The 19,562-nt window shown below is 39.0% G+C and overlaps 1 protein-coding gene and 1 long non-coding RNA gene across 3 annotated transcripts in view; one reads left to right on the forward strand and one right to left on the reverse strand.

The window, feature by feature from the left end:
• LOC108533493 (uncharacterized) overlaps positions 1-5,449 on the forward strand; it is a 15,540-nt gene extending 10,091 nt beyond the window's left edge. Inside the window, exons 3-4 of one of the 2 annotated variants that reach the window (XR_001886744.1) lie at positions 3,442-3,500; positions 5,200-5,449. This is a non-coding gene — a long non-coding RNA (uncharacterized LOC108533493). The remainder of the gene's footprint in view (positions 1-3,441; positions 3,501-5,199) is intronic. The other variant, XR_001886743.1, reaches the window with a different exon arrangement.
• UBR2 (ubiquitin protein ligase E3 component n-recognin 2) overlaps positions 1-19,562 on the reverse strand; it is a 137,051-nt gene that overhangs the window by 12,446 nt on the left and 105,043 nt on the right. Inside the window, 12 exon segments of the mRNA XM_017878221.1 lie at positions 129-237; positions 1,290-1,420; positions 2,816-2,906; positions 3,490-3,625; positions 5,456-5,523; positions 5,752-5,848; positions 9,650-9,705; positions 10,109-10,257; positions 14,347-14,425; positions 15,079-15,182; positions 17,198-17,359; positions 18,307-18,400. Of these exon segments, the coding sequence (XP_017733710.1) occupies positions 129-237; positions 1,290-1,420; positions 2,816-2,906; positions 3,490-3,625; positions 5,456-5,523; positions 5,752-5,848; positions 9,650-9,705; positions 10,109-10,257; positions 14,347-14,425; positions 15,079-15,182; positions 17,198-17,359; positions 18,307-18,400 (1,276 nt within the window).

Below are 19,562 nucleotides of genomic sequence, written 5' to 3' on the forward strand. Positions count from 1 at the left end.
AAAAAAAAAAAAAAAAAAAAAAAAAAAAAAAAAAAAAAAAAAAAAAAGAATTTTGCTACATATGTGATAACTAAAGTTTGGTTCCATAGAACTATTTAATACAACGAAGAAAAGTATATAATTATTACCTTTCAATCAGTGAATTCATTATCTCACTATTTTCTTGAAAAAGGCAAATGAGGTTGTTTGGTAGGGAAAGATAGTTACATAAATGTTCAAAATGGCTTGTTCCAGGAACTGCAAATGAAGAACAAGAAAAGAGTGCATATAACAACTAAGGGCATATTCCGCATGAGAGTTAAGCAATAGCAGGGCTTAAAAAAAGGATGAAAGAGTTCCAATTTGCCAGGTACGTAACTTGTAGGAAGTTAACAGAATGGCACATGGAAGGAATCCGTGGAAAATGACGCAATGCATCGAGAGCAGTCAGGCGACTCCTACATCAAACTGGTCCCAATGTCCTGGTGTCTCAGCTTTATCATTTGCAAAATGGTGTGCCTGCACAATCTACTGCACAGGGTTATTGTGAACATTAAATGATAAAAATAATGTATGGGTGCTCTGGAAAAGGACCAACCAATAAAGAAATACAAGCTGGTTTTACCATGAGACATGGATTTAAATACCAACTCTAATCATCACTGCAAATAATCTGGAAGACTAAATTCTTTTATATGGTTCCTAAGCAACTAGCTGAATGGAAATGCCAGTTGACAAACTTTCAGAGAGTAGCACTGCATGCAGGTATTCTATGGCCAGTGCCAGGCACAGTGATGATACAGAGATATAGTCAAGTCTACCTTCATACTACTTTTATGGAATGAATCAAAACAGAACATGGAAAACAACTATGAAAGAGCAAATGAATTCCCACATTAAAATCAGATTTATGTGCAATTATGGGTATTCTAAATTTTAACGTCATGCATGTTTCAAGTTAAAAATCACATGAAATCGTCAGTTTTCACCTTTTCAAATCTGAGGAACCTTGTTTATAAATAATACATAACTGAACATTTTAACATTTGAAAGCAAAACTACGATCTTTATGGGAGAAGTGCTTTGCAGGTGTAAAAACATTTACACAGGAGTTTAACAGTCACTGAGATCCAAATAAATGGAGACATATGCATAAACATACATTTTATGCTATAAATGTGTACATCACCACAGTCAATTAGCTATGCTTTGAACTTTTAGTCAATTTTCATTTTTGCAAGTGATCTTTATATTTGCTGGAGTAAAGGATTACAAACTCTCTCTACGTTTTGAAAGAAAGTATAAATTACCTTGAATGTCGGGTGGGGAAGGAACTCCATTTAAGTAATGAAAAAATAAAGCAGAACACTTCAGGAAAGGCATGATTCCAGCTCTGACACTCCTCCACAGATGCCAGCCGGATGGTATTTCTTTCAAGGCACTAAAAAAGAAAAAAAAGATTATTGGGAAATCTACTAAGAAAAGGTCACTGTACTTATAGCACAGTGTGAAAACAAACTTGACTGTCATTTGGAACTGATGGCATGTATGCTTAAAAGGACTGAGTTAACAGGCAAGTGGGTGTGTGTTATTATAGGACGCTAGGTGTAAGTGGTGACATAGTCTCCAATGCTGTTATTAAAATTTATAAAAGTAATATAGTGACATAAAGAGAAAATGTAGAAAATGAAAAGTCCAGGCTGGACTCAAACTATTGGGCTCCAGCAATCCTCCCACCTCAGCCTCCCGAGCAGCTGGGACTACAGGCACATGCCACTGCACCCAGCCCCTAGGAGCCATATTTTAAATAGATTTATAATATTTTGGAACACATCCATCACTATATCCAACTATTCCCCCTGCAAACACTTAGATTGCTTTCAATTCTTTGCTAATATAAATAATATCACATATATATTTTTCTTTTTGAGACAGGGTCTCACTCTGTTGTCCAGTCTGGAGTGCAGTGGTGTGATGGTTCACTGCAGCCTTCACCTCCCTGGCTGATCTGACTACCTCAACCTTCTGAGAAGATGGGACCACAGGCACATGCCACCATGCCTGGCTAATTTTTGTACTTTTTTGGTAGAGACAGGGTTTTACCATGTTGGCCAGGCTGGTCTTGAACACCTGGGCTCAACTAATCTGCCAGCCTCATTCTCCCAAAGTGCTGGGGTTACACGGGTGAGCCACCGTGCCTGGCTGGAGTTTCCATCTTTATATGCCTATATGTTTTTTTCTGTATGTTGAATTATTTTGTTAATGTAGGTTCTCAGAAATGGGATAATTTATTCAAAAGCAGACATTTTTATAGGTTCTTGACTTTACAGATTCTTGACATATACACTGTTGAAGGCTAAGCAAACAACTGAATTGTTATTTGTAGCAAATTGTGACTCTTAACCACACATGAAATTCTAATAATTTCATTTTATTCCTGCCACTACTGAATATTACCTTAAAAATAAATTATGCCAATTTAACTTGCAGTTTTAAATTCCCATTCCGAATGAGACAACATAAGTTTTAGAATATCAACTTTCCAAAGTACATTTGATCTATCCTCTAGCCTGTGCCAGATTCTCTGAGCAAATGTAGCATTCCACAGCCAAATAAATGTGGGAAGCTCTTCATATTATCACCTTTCTCCCAGATTTCCAATTATGTTAGTATATGAATAGCTCAGAAAAGCCCTGCAGATCACCCCACATCTTCTTTTAAAAACATGTCAACAGACAACAATTTCCCCTAATTAACAAAAGAATTCCTTTCTCATGCTATCATCATCTAGCAATATTTAGGAAAATGCATTATCATGCAAAGATAACTAGCTCACCTTCCCGTATACTGGTGAAGTGTTTTATACAAAGCAAGAACTGCTGATTCTTCTTCACAAGTGGGATTTTCTTGATCCATGCCATTCTCTTCTGAAAGATAAGGAAATACTAGTACTCTGTATTTTTCAATTAAGGGTTACCAAAAGGACTGAAGACATTAAATATGCAAATATATTCATAAACTCACATATAACATGAAATATTCCTAGAAAACATGCAAAATTTTAATCCCTCAAGTGGGAGCACAGTATTGATCTCCATCAAACCACAGTCAGCTGGCACGTTTTAAGTAACATCAAATAAATATAGTCTTAAAAGTGTATGAAAAACAAGAATTTTGAATGCAAAACATAATTTAATGGTGAATTCATGTGGGCATTAGCAAACATGTAAGTTAAAACAAAATTGGCATTCTAAAACATAAGATTCTAAAAGATTTAATTACTATCCTACACAACTATTACTCAATGTATGAAATTAAAACTAGATTCACATTACTAGGAAATTTTAAGAGAAAGAAATGTTTCAAAACTTTTCGTATGAGGATACACAGAAAAAAATAGCCTAATTCATGTATTATTCTCATCCAAATACCTTTTCCTCTAATGCTTTTTTTTAAACTCAGAAAACTCAAGTATTTCCTTCAAGAAGCTGACAAAAAGGCAAGAGTTACCTGTACATGAGGTAAGTAAGATCTGTATGATGTGTGCCATAGTAACCAGATGGAAAACGTGAAGGTCTCCAGTACCAAGGCTGATCCCTGAAAAATCCTGACACTGCAACGCAGGGAACGCAAGCACCAAGCCCACCTAGGCACCAAACACAGGACATCAGACAGATCGCCTTTCCTTTCACAGCTAAGCACATTTCCATCTTCTTACTTTTATTTTTATTTTATTTTTTTTTGAGACAGAGTCTCACTCTGTTGCCCAGACTGGAGTGCAGTGGCGCAACCTTGGTTCACTGCAACTTCCACCTCCTGGGTTCAAGCAATTCTCCTGCCTCAATCTCCTGAGTAGCTGGGATTACAGGTGTGCAACATCACGCCCGACTTTTTGTATTTTTAGTAGAATACACGTTGGCCAGGCTGGTCTCGAACTCCTGACCTCAGGTGATCTGCCTGCCTCGGACTCCCAAAGTGCTGGGATTATAGGCGTGAGCCACCGCACCCGGTCACATTTCCATTTTCTTACTGTGATCCCTCCTGAGTTCAGCTCCTCCCTTTAAGAAATCTTTGTTCTTAAAGAAAGGGTATGTATGTTAGAAAATCCAATAGGACTGGTTACATGAAATGCCTTAAGAGTTACAGGACTCTTGATGGGCACTATGATTTCATTAATCCAGTGGGTCCCCTATACATAGCTTATTGTTAACAAAAACAATATCTGAACTCTTTCCAGGGAGTAGGCAGTTGAAAAAACATGGGTTTTTGAACCCATAAATATCTAGATATGAATCCTACCTCCTCCTCTTACGAGCTTTTTTACACAAATTAACATCTCTGATCAGGCCTCAGTTTCCCTATTGGTAAACTAGAGACAATATGTTAATGTAAGTGGTAGAGATGTGTGAATATATGTAAACGCTGGCAAGTACACAAATGCTAGCTCTGTTGGCCTACTGCTGTCTGCATGGCATTCTTAGTGGTGGTGGTTTTAGTTGCAGCAATGAGAACAGTAATAGCCAGCATTTATTAGGAATATATTGCTCTAAGTGCTTTACATGGATTGAGTTCTGACATAGTCATATAAAGTAGGTACTAACCAACTTAAAGGCGCAGAATCTGAGGTCCAGAGAATAAGGGGACAGCACTTGGGGCTGCTGGATGTGGTAGTACACTCTGTATCCTATGCAAGGGAACCCAGTTGAGGTAGGGCTGAAATTTGACTACCCACTATTTGGATAGCTGTGTGTCTTAGCACCAGGATGTACCAGCTCAGAGAACATAGCTTTCCCTGAATTATAAGGGGCTCTCTGCTGCTAAGTAGTGTGACCACACTGCCAGAATTTTGAAAATGTACAAAAGCACTGTATGGGCCAGCAGCAGTGCTTCTGTTGCTGGTTTTTTTTTTTTTTTGCAGGGGTTTGCTCTGTCATCCAGGATGGAGTGCAGTTGTGCAATCTTGGCTCACTGCAATGTCCACCTCCTAGGTTCAAGTGATTCTCCTGTCTTACCCTCCTGAGTAGCTAGGATTACAGGCGTGTGACACCGTGCCCAGCTAATTTTTTGTACTTTCAGTAGAGATACGGTTTCACCACGTTGGCAAGGTTGCTCTCAAACTCCTGACCTCAAGTGATCTGGGGTGAGCCTTGCAAAGTGTTGGGATTACAGGCATGAGCCACCACCACCTGACCAGTTGCTGGTGTTTTTATCTCTTTACAGATTAAAAGCACAGAGAGGTTAAAATACTGACCTCGGCCACAAAGCAAAGTAAGAGTCAGAGGATGTCTCGACAACAAGGTCAAGTCTCTCAATTAGGTTCCTAAATATTTTCTTTTTGAGGTTTCTCATAAAAGAATTCTACTCAGAAGGGGTAAGGAAATCATATAACTCCTTCCTGTCTGCCACTACACTGCTCACCAAACCTAAGGTAAAGGTACATAGTATGACACAGAAGTCCAAACTACAAAATACCCACCAATAAATGAAACATGTCAATATCTAATATGCATGGAAGTTCTTCATGGCTGTCATTAGGCACCAATGCTAGAGATTTAAAGAAAAATACATTAGGATATTTCATATGCCAACCTATGTTAAAATGCTTATAATCTGCTTTAAATTTATCTTCTTGTGAGATACATGAGAATTTATATATATAAGACAACCAGTACTACTAAATATTTAATTCATTATTGAGAGAAGCTGTACCATTAAAATCAAAATTTCAGAGGAGAAATTACCATAACATGTTATAAATGTATTAATACTCACATGCAAAAAGTTTACAAAAATGTCCTTGCACCACTGAAAGTGATGCCACTGTCCAGTGTGCTGCGGCAAATCTCGTCAACGACCTAAGACAGTCATCCTAAAATAAAGAAACCAGTACAATTAACAAAAAAACCAACATGCAAAGCATTTCTCTTTCAGGAATGCTAGTTCAGAGCACAGCTGGATGCACAATGAAACTGTTCTAGATGGTATGGAACTAAATCTACGACATCTCCATGACATGCCTCTAGCACAGGATAAACGGAATGGGAAATGTCTAAGTGTAATGCTGAATAAACGAAATCTATCCCTTTGCCACCATGTTGCTGGTTTTCTCTGGAAAAGAAAAGAATATAGAATATATGCATCAGACTGAAAGCAAGGAACACTCCCAAGATGCAGATGCAGGCCGAGAGCAGTGGCTCACGCCTGTAATCCCAATACTTTGGGAGGCCGAGATGGGCAGATCACCTGAGGTCAGGAGTTCGAGACCAGCCTGTCCAACATGGAGAAACCCTGTCTCTACTAAAAATAAATTAGTCAGGCATGGTGGCGGGCGCCTGTAGTCTCAGTTATTCAAGAGGCTGAGGTAGGAGAATCGCTTGAACCCTGGAGGGAGAGGTTGCAGTGAGCTGAGATCACACCACTGCACTCCAGCCTGGAAAACAGAGCAAGATTCTATCTCAAAAAACAAATAAACAAGCCAAGATGCGGATGCAGTATTTCTCTATGTTTATTCTAAAGAGATACTCTAAAACGTGTATTTCTTATGTTTATCCTAAAGAGATACTCTAAAATGTGGATACTCTTTCTTAAAATGTAGAGTATCCTAAAGAGATACTCCAAATATTGGGGAAACTGTCCAAGAAGATGGTGGCACAAATGAGGGTGCCCGCAGCTATTAGAAACTGTTATGAGGACTAAATAAGCAGTAATAAGAAAACTCTTGATTTAAAGAATACCGCAGAAACAAAGCTACATGTGAGTACCAACTGAAATCAAGAATAAATATGCTAATGGAAAAAGATGGAATGTGGTAAGTAGATGACTTTATTCTTCCTGCTTGTTTTTTCATTTTCCAAATTTTCTGTAATGTTTGGTTCAATAAATATTGAGGTCCTACTATATACATTAGGTCCTGGTTCTGAAGATCTTCAAATAAAACCCATTCTCCCTCTCCTGCTCTCAAAGAGCTTAAAGCCCTGGGGGTAGGAAAGGAAGAAAGTCGGAAGGAGACAGGCATCACAGATGAGAGATCTCTAACTCACAGTACATGGCTCAGAGGGCTTTCTAAAGGAAGGGAAAGCTCGAACAGCATCTGAAAGAGTAGCAGTCTGCTTAGGGTACTCTAGGCAGAGGAAATGGAATGTGCAAAGGCGTGGGAACTAGCACTGAGGAACTGGCAGTGATTCTACAAGTCTGGACCATAGGGCTGGGAACTGGCAGGAGGTGATAATGGAGAAACAGGTTAAGTTTGTAAACGTATGAAGAATATGATCAGGATTGCTTTTGAGGAGGCCCTCTGATAATGTATTATAGAAGGGTGAGATTCTGGGTAAAAACTGCTACAATAATCTAGGCAAGAAATGACGTGGGGCTGAACCAAACAAGTAGCAGAAGGCACGGTGAGAATTTGTCAGACTCTGCCGGCCAAGTGAATGGGAATGTCCAGGCTAAATAATGTATCTAGGCCGGGAACAGTGGGTCATGCCTGCAATCCCAGCATTTTGGGAGGCTGAGATGGGCAGATCACCTGAGATCAGGAGTTTGAGACCAGCCTGGCCAACATGGTAAAACTCCATCTCTACTAAAATACAAAATTAGCTGGGCGTGGTGGTGTGCACCTGTAATCCCAGCTACTCGGGAGGCTGAGACAGGAGAGTTGTTTGAACCTAGGAGGCAGAGGTTGCAGTGAGCCATGATCGTGCCATTGCACTCCAGTCTGAGTGACAGGGCAAGACTCCATATCAAAAAAAACAAAACAAAACAAAACAAAACACTTCAATTTTCTGGTTTCTCCTGGATGAATAGTGGTGAAATTAACTAAAACAGGGACTATAGGAAGAAAAATTAATTTGGATCGTTGAATTTTAGGTGCCTGTAGGAGATCCAGGTGAAAAAATAAAGCAGGCAGAGAAAACTTAGGCCTAAGATAAAGATCTGGGTTGGAGATACACAGGTGGGGATCATTTGGATATAACTGAAATCAGAGGCATAGATGGGGCTGATCAGGGAAGAGTATTAGATGGCAGAACTCTGGAGGTTTAAAAATGACAACTGCAGGATGGAGGAGGGAGAGGAGGCTGAGAGGCAGCAGCCACAGATGTAGAAAGAAAGCCAGGAGTGTCACAGAAATTAAGAGAAAAAATGAGTTTCAGAACGAAGAAAGAATGGAGAGAAATAAAAGTTTCAGAACGAGCAATTAAGTAGAGGTTTCAAAGAAAAGGGCCAAAAAATGCCCACACAAAATGATAATTAGGAGATCATTTGGTGAACTTGGAAAGAGATATTTCATGGAAGTGAGAAAGTGTTAGAAGTGGAGCCCAACTGCAGGAGTTGAAATACGAATGGTTAGCAAGAAAGTGGAGCTAGAATATACATTCTTCTTCTTCTTCTTTCTTCTTCTTCCTTCTTCCTTCTTCTTCTTCTTCTTCTTCTTCTTCTTCTTCTTCTTCTTCTTCTTCTTCTTCTTCTTCTTCTTCTTCTTCTTCTTCTTCTTCTTCTTCTCCTTCTTCTTCTTCTTCTTCTTCTTTTCTTCTTCTTCTTCTTCTTCTTCTTCTTCTTCTTCTTCTTCTTCTTCTTCTTCTTCTTCTTCTTCTTCTTTTCTTCTTCTTCTTCTCCTTCTTCTCCTTCTTCTTTTCTTCTTCTTCTTCTTCTTCTTCTTCTTTCTTCTTCTTCTTCTTCTTCTTCTTTTTTCTTCTTCTTCCTTCTTCTTCTTCTTCTTCTTTCTTCTCTTCTTCTTCTTCTTCTTCTTCTTCTTCTTCTTCTTCTTCTTCTTCTTCTTCTTTTCTCCTTCTCCTTCTCCTTCTCCTTCTTCTCCTTCTCCTTCTTCTTCCTTCTTCTTCTTCTTCTTCTTCTTCTTCTTCCTCTTCTTCTTCTTCTTCTTCTTCTTCTTCTTCTTTCTTTCTTCTTCTTCTTCTTCTTCTTCTTCTTCTTCTTCTTCTTCTTCCTTCTTCTTCTTCTTCTTTTTTTTTTTTTTTTTTTTTTTTTTTTTTAAGATAGGATCTTGCTCTGTTGCATAGGCTAGAGTTAGAGTACAGGGGCACGATCATGGCTCACTGCAGCCTCGACCTCCCCAGCTCCAGCGATCTTCCCAACTCAGCCTCCTAAGTAGTTGGGACCACAGGAACATGCTATGCCACCACTCCTCGCCAATTTTAAAATTTGAGTAGAGATCAGGTCTCACTATATTGCCCAGGCTGCAATATTCTTTTTTTTTGGGATGGAGCTTCACTTTTATTGCCCAGGCTGGAGTGCAATGGTGCAATCTCAGCTCACTGCAACCTCCGCCTCCCAGGTTCAAGCGATTCTCCTGCCTCAGTCTCCTGAGTAGCTGGGACTACAGGCATGCACCACCACACCTGGCTAATTTTGTATTTTTAGAAGAGACGAAGTTTCTCCACGTTGGTCAGGCTGGTCTCAAACTCCCGACCTCAGGTGATCCTCCCACCACGGCCTCCCAAAGTGCTGGCACGAGCCACCGCACCTGGCCTCCTGAAGTTTATTTAAAAGATTAAACCACAAACGTTACTTCTTTAATATCCTTACAGAAAGTGGGTTTTTACTACGACAGAAGTGAATGTAGTAAGTAACTACTGCAGGTCCGTAAGATTAAAAGAAGCAGAACCACCTAATTTCCATGCCCCCCTTTCAGGAACTGAATAAACTAAGAACTTACCAGTCTGCAAGGTAAAGGACCAAACAATGGTTTATCTTCATCACTCAAAATTCTTTCTACAGATTAAAGATGGTTAAAATGGTAAATGTTATGTTATGTATATTTTAATACAATTTTTTAAAAAAGGTTAAAAAACCCCCAATTCTACAGAAAGTACAATATTGTCAAGTTTCAGAATCTTCAAAGTCATTTCACAAGAATTACATTTGGTTACAAAGTAAAAATGAACAGTACATTCCTTCAACTGACAAGAAGCTATAATCACCACCAAGAGTTCTCTTGTTGCTGTGGTTAATTTATGAACTATCAATCTACACTACATTTCTTGCTTCTAAGTCTTTTTATTATTTCTTCAAGTTGTTACCCACTTTAAACATTTCATTTAAAAACAAGATTCTACACCTAATTCATATCAACAAATGCTTGTGACGTACAGAGAAACAGCTGTCAATCCCTCACCTATGCTTTGGATGGTGTATGCACAGCTACCCCAACACATTATGGGAACACGAGGATCCTCTTCATTGGGATGAACCTTTAGTCCCACCTTGTAGGTAGCAGTTCCAAATGTCGTTAGCATTTCTTTTATGCTCTCAGAATAAGGGTTCCTGAAGTAAACATGTATAAAATTAGCTCAGAGTCATATACCAAGAAATATCATAGAAAATGTGCACATATCAAATGGTTCAGTTTCTTAACAGCTCTTTGCTACATTGAAATTGAACCACTTAACATACATCCAGAGATAATTGTATGCAAAGTGATCAGAGATAATGCAAACTGCCCCTGCCCAAGAGGAGTCAGACTCTTGGATTTAGCAGGGGTGAGGCACAGGGCTGAAAACAGGGTGCTGGGCAAAAGCCTACATACTACACAGTGAGATCCTTGACCCTGTTTCCCATCCTGAAAACAGCAGCAATGCATCCCACTGCCACAGAGATTAGCTTTTCCAGTGAACAATCCTCAGGGGAAAGTTGTTTTTACACACTGACATTTGGGGGTCACCAAGTAAAAGACTGGAGGTGTCCTGATCACCTGACTGTGAGGCTTACAAGTCAGCAAGCTCCACCTGTCCACCAGGTATCCTTATGCTTAGTTATCCAAGGACTAATAAACATTTAAGGAAAGCATCAAAGAGATAAACCAAAACAAAGAAGCAGAGAAACAGAACTCAGGGAAAACAGAGACAACATCGAAAGCAAAAAACTCATAAGACAATTAGGGTATCAGTTCAATAGGGGCAACAGTGAGCTAACAGAACTACCTCAAAGAACAAAATCCAAGAGAAAATTATTTAAGAAACAACATAAAAACTTCTCAGAAATGAAGGACATGAATGTTCAGATTCAATAGGTTTATTGAATGCCTAGCAAAATGAATAAAAAGAGTCATATACCAAGAAATATCATAAAAAATTTCAGAACACTGAAGAGATAAAGAGAATATCTTACAGTTTTCAGAAGTAACAGAGTTACAAGCCCGGGTGCGGTGGCTCATGCATGTAATCCTAGCATTTCGGGAGGCCAAGATGGGTGAATCACTTGAGGTCAGGAGTTTGAGACCAGCCCGGCCAACATGGTGAAACCCTGTCTTTACTAAAAATACAAAAAATGAGTGGGGCGTGGTGGCGCGTGCCTGTAGTCCCAGCTACTTGGGAGGCTGAGGCACGAGAATCCCTCGAACCTGGGTGGCAGAGGTTGCAGTGAACTGAGACCGTGCCACTGCACTCCATCCTGGGTGACAAGAACGATACTCTGTCTCAAAAAAGAAGAAGAAAAAAAAATTAAAAAGAATAGAGTTATAAAGGAACTAGGTTTGGTGGCTCACACCTGTAATCCCAACTACTCAGGAGGCTGAGGTGGAAGGATCACCTGAGCCCAGGAGTTCAAGGCCAACCTGGACAACATAGAACTCGTTTCTAAAAAAGTTTAAAAAAAAAAAAAGGTGGCTGGGTGCAGTGGCTGACACCTGTAATTGCAGCACTTTGGGAGGCCGAGGGGGGCAGATCATCTGAGGTCAGGAGTTTGAGACCAGTCTGGCCAGCATGGTGTGAAACCCCGTCTCTACTAAAAAAACAAAAATTAGGCAGGTGGCCAGGGGCGGTGGCTCACTCCTGTAATCGCAACACTTTGGGAGGCCGAGGTGGGCGGATCACGAGGTCAGCAGATCGAGACCATCCTGGCTAACACGGTGAAACCCTGTCTCCACTAAAAATACAAAAAATTAGCCAGGCGTGGTGGTGGGCGCCTGTAGTCCCAGCTACTACGGAGGCTGAGGCAGGAGAATCGCTTGAACCCGGGAGGCGGAGGTTGCAGTGAGCTGAGATCACGCCACTGCACTCCAACCAGGGTGACAGAGTGAGATTCTGTCTCAAAAAAAAAAAAAAAATTAGCCAGGTGTGGCGGCTCACATCTGTAATCCCAGCTACTCGGGAGGCTGAGACAGGAGAATCGCTTGAACCCGGGATACAGAGGTTGCAGTGAACTGAGATTGCGCCACTGCACTCCAGCCTGGGCGACAGAGTGAGCAACTGTCTCAAAAAAACAAAAACGAAAACAAAAATTTACAAAGGAACAGGAATTAGAATGGGATTAATTTCTCAATGGATACAGAATTTAGTAAAATAATGCCTTCAAAATCTAGATGAAAAGTTACTTCTAACCTAGAATTCTATACCCAAACTATCAATTGAGCATATGAATAAAATAAACATATTTTCAAACATGAAAATATACCATCCAGGTATCCTTTCTTAGGAATCTGCAAAAAGAGCAAGTACTTAAGAAAGAGGAAGATACTCAATCCAGAAAGTAAGAGCAGCAGGACCAAGAGAAGTGATAGCTGTGCCCCCTCCCGCCTGCAGGAGAACAGAGGCTGTGTGGGGGAAGGAGGACCCAGCAACAGAAGACCATCTGACAGATCTGAGCACTTAGAAAAGTTGTTAGGAGGCTGGGTGTGGTGTCTCACGCCTGTAATCCCAGCACTTCGGGAGGCCGAGGCGGGTGGATCACCTGAGGTCAGGAGTTAGAGACTAGCCTGGGCAACATGGAGAAACCCCGTCTCTACTAAAAACACAAAAACCAGTCTGGCGTGGTAGCTCATGCTTGTAGTCCCAGCTACTTGGGAGGTTGAGGCAGGACAATTGTTTGAACCCGGGAGGGGAGGCTGCAGGGAGCTGAGATCATGCCACTGTGCTCTAGCCTAGGTGACAGAGTGAGACTCTGTCTCAAAAAAAAAAAAAAAAAAGAAAGAAAAAAGAAAGAAAAAAGAAAAGTTGTTAGACATTGGACAGATCTACTGCACCATTCAAGGAAAAAAAAAAAATACATAGAAAACAAATACATGAAAAAGACAAGGTAATTATTAACTATAAGACAAAACTGTACGAGAAAGGAAATATAATTCTAATATGCAACTTGTATCAGCAGAAACACAGTTATTATAATGTAAAAACTGACAACTAGATTTAACCAAAAATTGTGGAATAATTTACCTGTCAACAGTGAAGATACTGTCTAATTAGAAACATGGAAGTAAATACTAGAAGTGACATATAAAATGACAGGACTGGTGGAGTGTGGCAGACAGAAGACTGAAGTTATTTCTTTCTCTTTTTTTTTGAGATGGAATCTCAGTCTGTCACCCAGGCTGGAGTGCAGTGGCGCAATCTCGGCTCATTGCAACCTCTGCCTCCCAAGTTCAAGCGACTCTCCTGCCTCAGCCTCCCAAGTAGCTGGGATTACAAGCGTGCACCACCACGCCTGGCTAATTTTTGTATTTTTAGTAGAGACAGGGTTTCACCATGTTGACTAGACTGGTCTTGAATTCCTGACCTCAAGTGATCTGCCCGCCTTGGCCTCCCAAAGTGCTGGGATTATAGGTGTGATGTTTTTTCTATTCAAGTCTTCTAGGTCTATATTTATTGAGTTACTTGGTATATGCCAGGCATAGCTTTCAGGTAGCTCTATGTACATTATGTCACTTTATCCTAATAACAACTATGAATTATCCTCACTTAACAGATGAGGGAACTGAGGTACAGCGAGGTCAAGCAATTTGCTCAAAGTTGCACAGCTAATAAGTGGTGGTGCTGGGAACTGAATCAACCAGTCTAGCTCCAGAATCTATGCTATACCTTGTAACTAACTGGCTATGGGGTAAAGTAGGGTGGAAAATATTCTGGTTTTAATCCTGGGTTGCCAAGAGCTTGGTTAGGTCATTCATAGAAATTCTGAAGTCAGACGGAAGTGTGGGATTCTTCGGGGAAGCTGAGCAGTTTGTGTTTAGAATTACTGATTAGATGTCGTCAAGGAGAGCCAGGTAAAGAAAGGGGTGTGGAGGGGGTCAGCAATGCTGACTAGGAGAGGGTGGTGAGAGTTAACCACGCCACATGGTTCTTAGATTTTTTTAATGTACTGCAATAAATACAATCATGTAATGCTTAAAGTTTTTTGTTGTTTTGAGACAGGGTCTCACTCTGTCACCCAGACTGGAGTGCAGTGGCACAATGAAGGCTCACTGCAGCCTCTACCTCCTGGGCTCACACCTCCTGCCTCAGCCTCTTCTTAAACTTCAGAACTAAAGATCAGTATCCTATAACATTTTGCTCCCTCGCTTGCCAAATCATATTCCTCCTAACTGCTGACTTAATCATTTCAAACGGGTCAAATTTTAAAGGAGTAAAATAATATACTCACTTAGGATGAAAATCAGGCCTGAACCCTTCAGGGAGCTGTAACTCATCCGTATTTTCTGAATTCTTTGTAGAGGCATTATCTATAGAAACAGGCATTTTATACCATTATTCAATACATGACAATATTCCTAAAAGTATAGCCATATAGGTCAAAGAAATTAAAAACAAAAGGAAAAAAATTCCCTAATAAAAACTGGCATAACAACCATATGAAGCATGAAAACATTATTGCTCTAGTTGACCAAGGCCCTTTCTTATCTATGCTTTTCCTTACAGTACAGCCACTAAAACGAAAATAAGAGTAGCTATTCTGTTTCTATGAAAACCAATGATATAAATTCTGTTCATACTACGTTCCCACAAGGTCGTAAGTGCAGTGCATGGTCTATGAAACTTGGGAAGCCTTTGGTAATGCTAACAGTAGGTGAGTTAGCCCACCGAGAACTGAAGCTAGCTCTGCAACACTCAGTTACATCTCCCCCACCTCCAGAAGCTCTTCAATAAAATGGGGGAATAAGTGAGAAGTGTTTGTTATAAACTTCACATGAGCTTGTGTGTTTAACGAATTAGGAGTAATGCAGTAAGGTCAAATTTAGTTTATTAAGACAATGAAAATTAGAATGAGTCAAAATTTTAAGTGGGAGGTTTCACTTTTAAACCATTTCTTCTGGAAATACATTTTCTGATGACCTCGGACTTTAGGGAAAAATGAAAACAGGTTACCGGAACTTACTAGGAGTACTTTCTTCTTTCCTAAGAAACTGTAATGCTTTTATTTGCTGAGATATTGTTCTAATCCACTGAGTCAGATTTGGTTGTTCTGAAAAATTTAACCTGCTAGAAAAGATTATAGAGAGTATTTAGTGTTTTATTATTGTTCCTTACGATACAAAAGACTCCTTAAATGATCACAGGCATATTTTAGACACACTCCAAATATTAAAAACAAAAAAGGTAAGGGAAAATTTGTTGCATTAAAAAAAATCAGGATATTGGCCAATGAAAATGAATATATTATTTGTCAACATGACGGTAATAACACTGGGTATTAAAAATCTCACTCTTCAGTACTGGAATTTGCTAGAATTTCTTAAGTATCATAGTCACCATCACTATTAATATCTACCAAGTGCTTATTATGTTACAAGCATTTAGTGAAGCATTTTACTGTAAATATCTTATGGTATTAGACTTAATCCTCAAAATATCCCTACATTTTGTTTCAGATTGTAGTATTACTGTATAGGTTGTATCCCTATATTGTATTATTTGTATAGGTTGTATTACTACATTTTGTAATAGGTTTTATTATTGTCCCCATTTTACAGATGAGGAAACTGAGGTTTAGAGCTATGTAACTTGACTAAGGCCGAATAAGGGACGAAGCTAGCATTCAAATTTGGCTCTGTAAGATTCCAAAGCCTGTGTCTTTTTATGATTATATTCGAATATGACTAAACCATAATTGAATCTCATGGGCAAAACCCAAAAAGTGGACCAATAAAGTGACAGGTGAAATCCAACAAGAGTGATTTCTTCTTATACACAGTTAATTCTCAATCTAACAATAATTAATTTCTTTATCAGTTCAAATGCAGGTAAGTCAGTACCATGATATGCTTCTAAAATTAAAAAGCATGAGCTTACACTCAAATCTACTATTTTAAGAACATTTTGTGGTAGCATAGACTAAGACACCAAAGTTTGAACTCCTAAAACTGACAAGAAAAAACTGACTTTGCTTTGAACTGAATCTAAGTAACACAGAAATGGATCATTCATACTCACATAACTTAATATTTATGCATGCAAGGTAGACAGCATAATTCTACATTGAGAAATGAAGTTCAGATTTGAATAGCAGACATTATCAAATTCATACTTGAAATGAGTATGTCCAATACTCGTAACTAAAAGCATCCAAAAAATTATGAAGTTACAGAAATTTTCCATTTTCTTTTCTTTCTTATTTTTTTAGTCTGCTAGACAAATTCTAAAAGAGCTAAAAATATGGAACACTTCACAAATTTGTGTGTCATCCTTGTGAAAGAGCCATGCTAATCTTCTCTTTATCGTTCCAATTTTAGTGTATGTGCTACTAAAGCAAGCACTTATTTTATTTTTGAGACTGGGTTCTGCTCTGTCACTCAGGCTGAAGTGCAGCGGCATGATCAAAGCTCACTGCAGCCTTGACCCAAGCGAGCCTCCCACCTGAATCTCTCAAGTAGCTGGGACTATAGGAATATGCCACTACATCCAGCTAACTTTTTATTTTTTGTACAGACAGGGTCTCATTATGTTGCCAAGGATGGTCTTGAACTCCTGGGCTCAAATGATCCTCCCACCTTGGCCTTCCAGAGTGCTAGGATTATAGATGTGAGCCACAACACCCAGCTGAGATTTTTCCATTTAAAATATAGCAACAGATTTTCACTTTTTTGCCTGGTTCTTGAAACTATGAATGGCTAGTACATTGCAAAAAGTTTTATACGATTTTCAGACTGTCCTATAAAGTCAGTTTGAGTTGTTCCATCTTCTCCTACCAGTTTACTGAGCATCTCTTGAAAACTGTATGGAAGATATTAAAAGTAGGATCCTTAGAAATAAACCAGATATTTGGTTTTCATAAATACACAGGAATTTTATAGCTTAGAAACTTAAATTTTCACCTGCTCCTCTCTAAAAACTAAAATGATATTCCACAGGTCTGCTAGAAGAAAATGACCAGTTTGGAAAGTATCTGAAAAACACTACACAACTGCCTATGCTAAGTCTTCCTCCCTGATTTATTATTTCATTATCTTCAAAGCAAACTATTACTTTGTTATAAGTTGTCATGAGCCAAAACTTACTTGTTAAAAATATTTCTTGGAGGAAGCAGCAGAGGAATAACAGTATTACTCAAGCATTCACAAAGGGGGCAAAGGAATTCTCCGTTTTCTACATCATAGCTTGTATGTAAGCGTAATCTCTGTTGCCTTCGCTGTTCTTTAGCTTGAACGGAATCAAAATACCTTTACAATTAGAGAACATGAGGTATCAAAACAATGGTAATTTATATAAATGACAGCCACAAGCTTCAACATTTTAAATAATTTGTTTCCACAAATAGTTCAAAATGAAAATCTTAAACTAAATTATTTTAACATGATTTTGAGTGATTTTAAAATCCAAACGGATTAAAGGTTCTAAAACAGGAAAATTAAAAAAAGACTGCCATGTAAAAAAGCATTCACAAAGCAGCAACAAAAATTTATTGGTGTCACTGTTCCCTTGCCACTTCCCCAAGGCTGGTGGCTATTTGTTTGTTTTTTTGAGATGGAGTGTCGCTCTGTCACCCAGGCTGGAGTGCAGTCGCACGATCTTGGTGCACTGCAACCTCCACTTCCCACATTCAAGCAATTCTCCTGTCTCAGCCTCCCAAGAAGCTGGGACTACAACATGGTGGCTAGTTGTTAGGGGCAGTTCATGATAACTGGGTGAGCATAGTTCTAGAATAATATTGATTTGTTGGTTTTTCAGAAGCATAGAAAACACCAAGGTAGAACAAATTCAGGACATCTCATCTTATCACAGGGAGCCGTTAAAATTTTGGGAAGTAACAAAGCAAATACTAACATCTATGGAATCAAGAGTTGTCCACCCTGGACCCAAAGAAAGACAACATTACCCTTCTAGGGTTTATCCTACTGTAAAAACCCTTTTCTTCATCCACAGACTGACACAGATCCACTTCCTTCTTTGGAAGATAAAGAAGAGACTTGGACATAAAGCTAAATTAAAAAATATATCTGACATACTTTACATCTATGACAAGGCAAATAAGTTTTGTTATTTATTAGGCAAAATATGGATTTTTTTCTTCAACATTTTAGTTCCTTTTTTCTAGAATAAAATTTCCTCTATTTTAAAAATTTTGAGCCCTTAAACTTCTCTTGAAAATATTAAGAATATACATTACCTTTGCCAACAATGGGCATGCATAATGTGCCCACAGCTACTAGTGTGTGTTCCACAAGACAGATCAGGGTGCATGAATAATGGATCATATTTTTCTGCATTACAAAACAAAACAAAACAAAAAACAAAACAAAAAAGTGAAGCATTTAATTTTGCTATAACAAAAGTGCAACTTTAAATTGTAAAATCTTTGATAAAGACTTGTAAATTTGAAATGAAATGCTAGTTTATTCCTTTTGAGATACCAATAATTTATGCAAGACCTTGGATTATTCAGGAAGTAGGACTCTAATTTTCACCATCCACAGCAAATTAATTAAACATTCTCAAATTGTAAACTGAAATTAGAACTATGAATTTAAATATATCCAGTCTTTTGAACATTTCACACTTTCAGGGTACTGAGATATTCCAATTCCTCCCATTGTACCCTAAGCTCCAGGTAAAAGAGCTACTCTCGTCCCAGGGCTGCCTTATGTGCGTTCAGGACAGCTGGGTTACAATGATCTCTAATAAAAAATGTTTTGGTAGTAATGGGGCGCCCCCTAGAGGACAGACTGCTTAACGACACTCATACAGCGAATAATCACATCAGAGCCCAAGTGACAAAAAAAAAAAAATCTAAGCACAGACCAGATCAGATGGGGAAAAAAAAAGTAATTCAGAGTCTTCTGTCCTGGTGTCCTGGTGCTAATTTTTACATTCAAATGGGATGAAAAATCAAGAAAACAAGATGGATGTCTGGCTTCTTTTGGAATTTTTTGAATTCTTTATACAAATTAATATAATCTTAGAAATTTCCTAACACTCTAGAATTATTTTTAATTTGCTTTAATAGTTTTAATTTGCTTTAACACTAGAACAGTGCAAATGTCAAAGCATTAAGAAAATCCACTTATAGCCAGCTAATGCTTTTTCTTCAAGAAGTAACAAATTAAATAAAATTAGCAACTCTGTCTTTGGCCTGGAATGAAATTTATAGAGCACCAAGTTTAAATGGCTATTTCTCTTTTTTTTGGCAGAGTCTCGCTCTGTCGCCCAGGCTGGAGTGCAGTGGTGCTATCTTGGCTCACTGCAAGCTCCTCCTCCTGGGTTCACGCCATTCTCCTGCCTCAGCCTCCCGAGTAGCTGGGACTACAGGTGCCTGCCACCACGCCTGGCTAATTTTTTTTTCATATTTTTTAGTAGAGATGGGGTTTGACCGTGTTAGCCAGGATGGTCTTGACCTCCTGACCTTGTGATCCGCCCACCTCGGTC

This window comes from Rhinopithecus bieti, unplaced genomic scaffold (assembly GCF_001698545.2).
Source record: "Rhinopithecus bieti isolate Rb0 unplaced genomic scaffold, ASM169854v2 scaffold_9981, whole genome shotgun sequence".
Taxonomy (NCBI): Eukaryota; Metazoa; Chordata; class Mammalia; order Primates; family Cercopithecidae; genus Rhinopithecus; species Rhinopithecus bieti.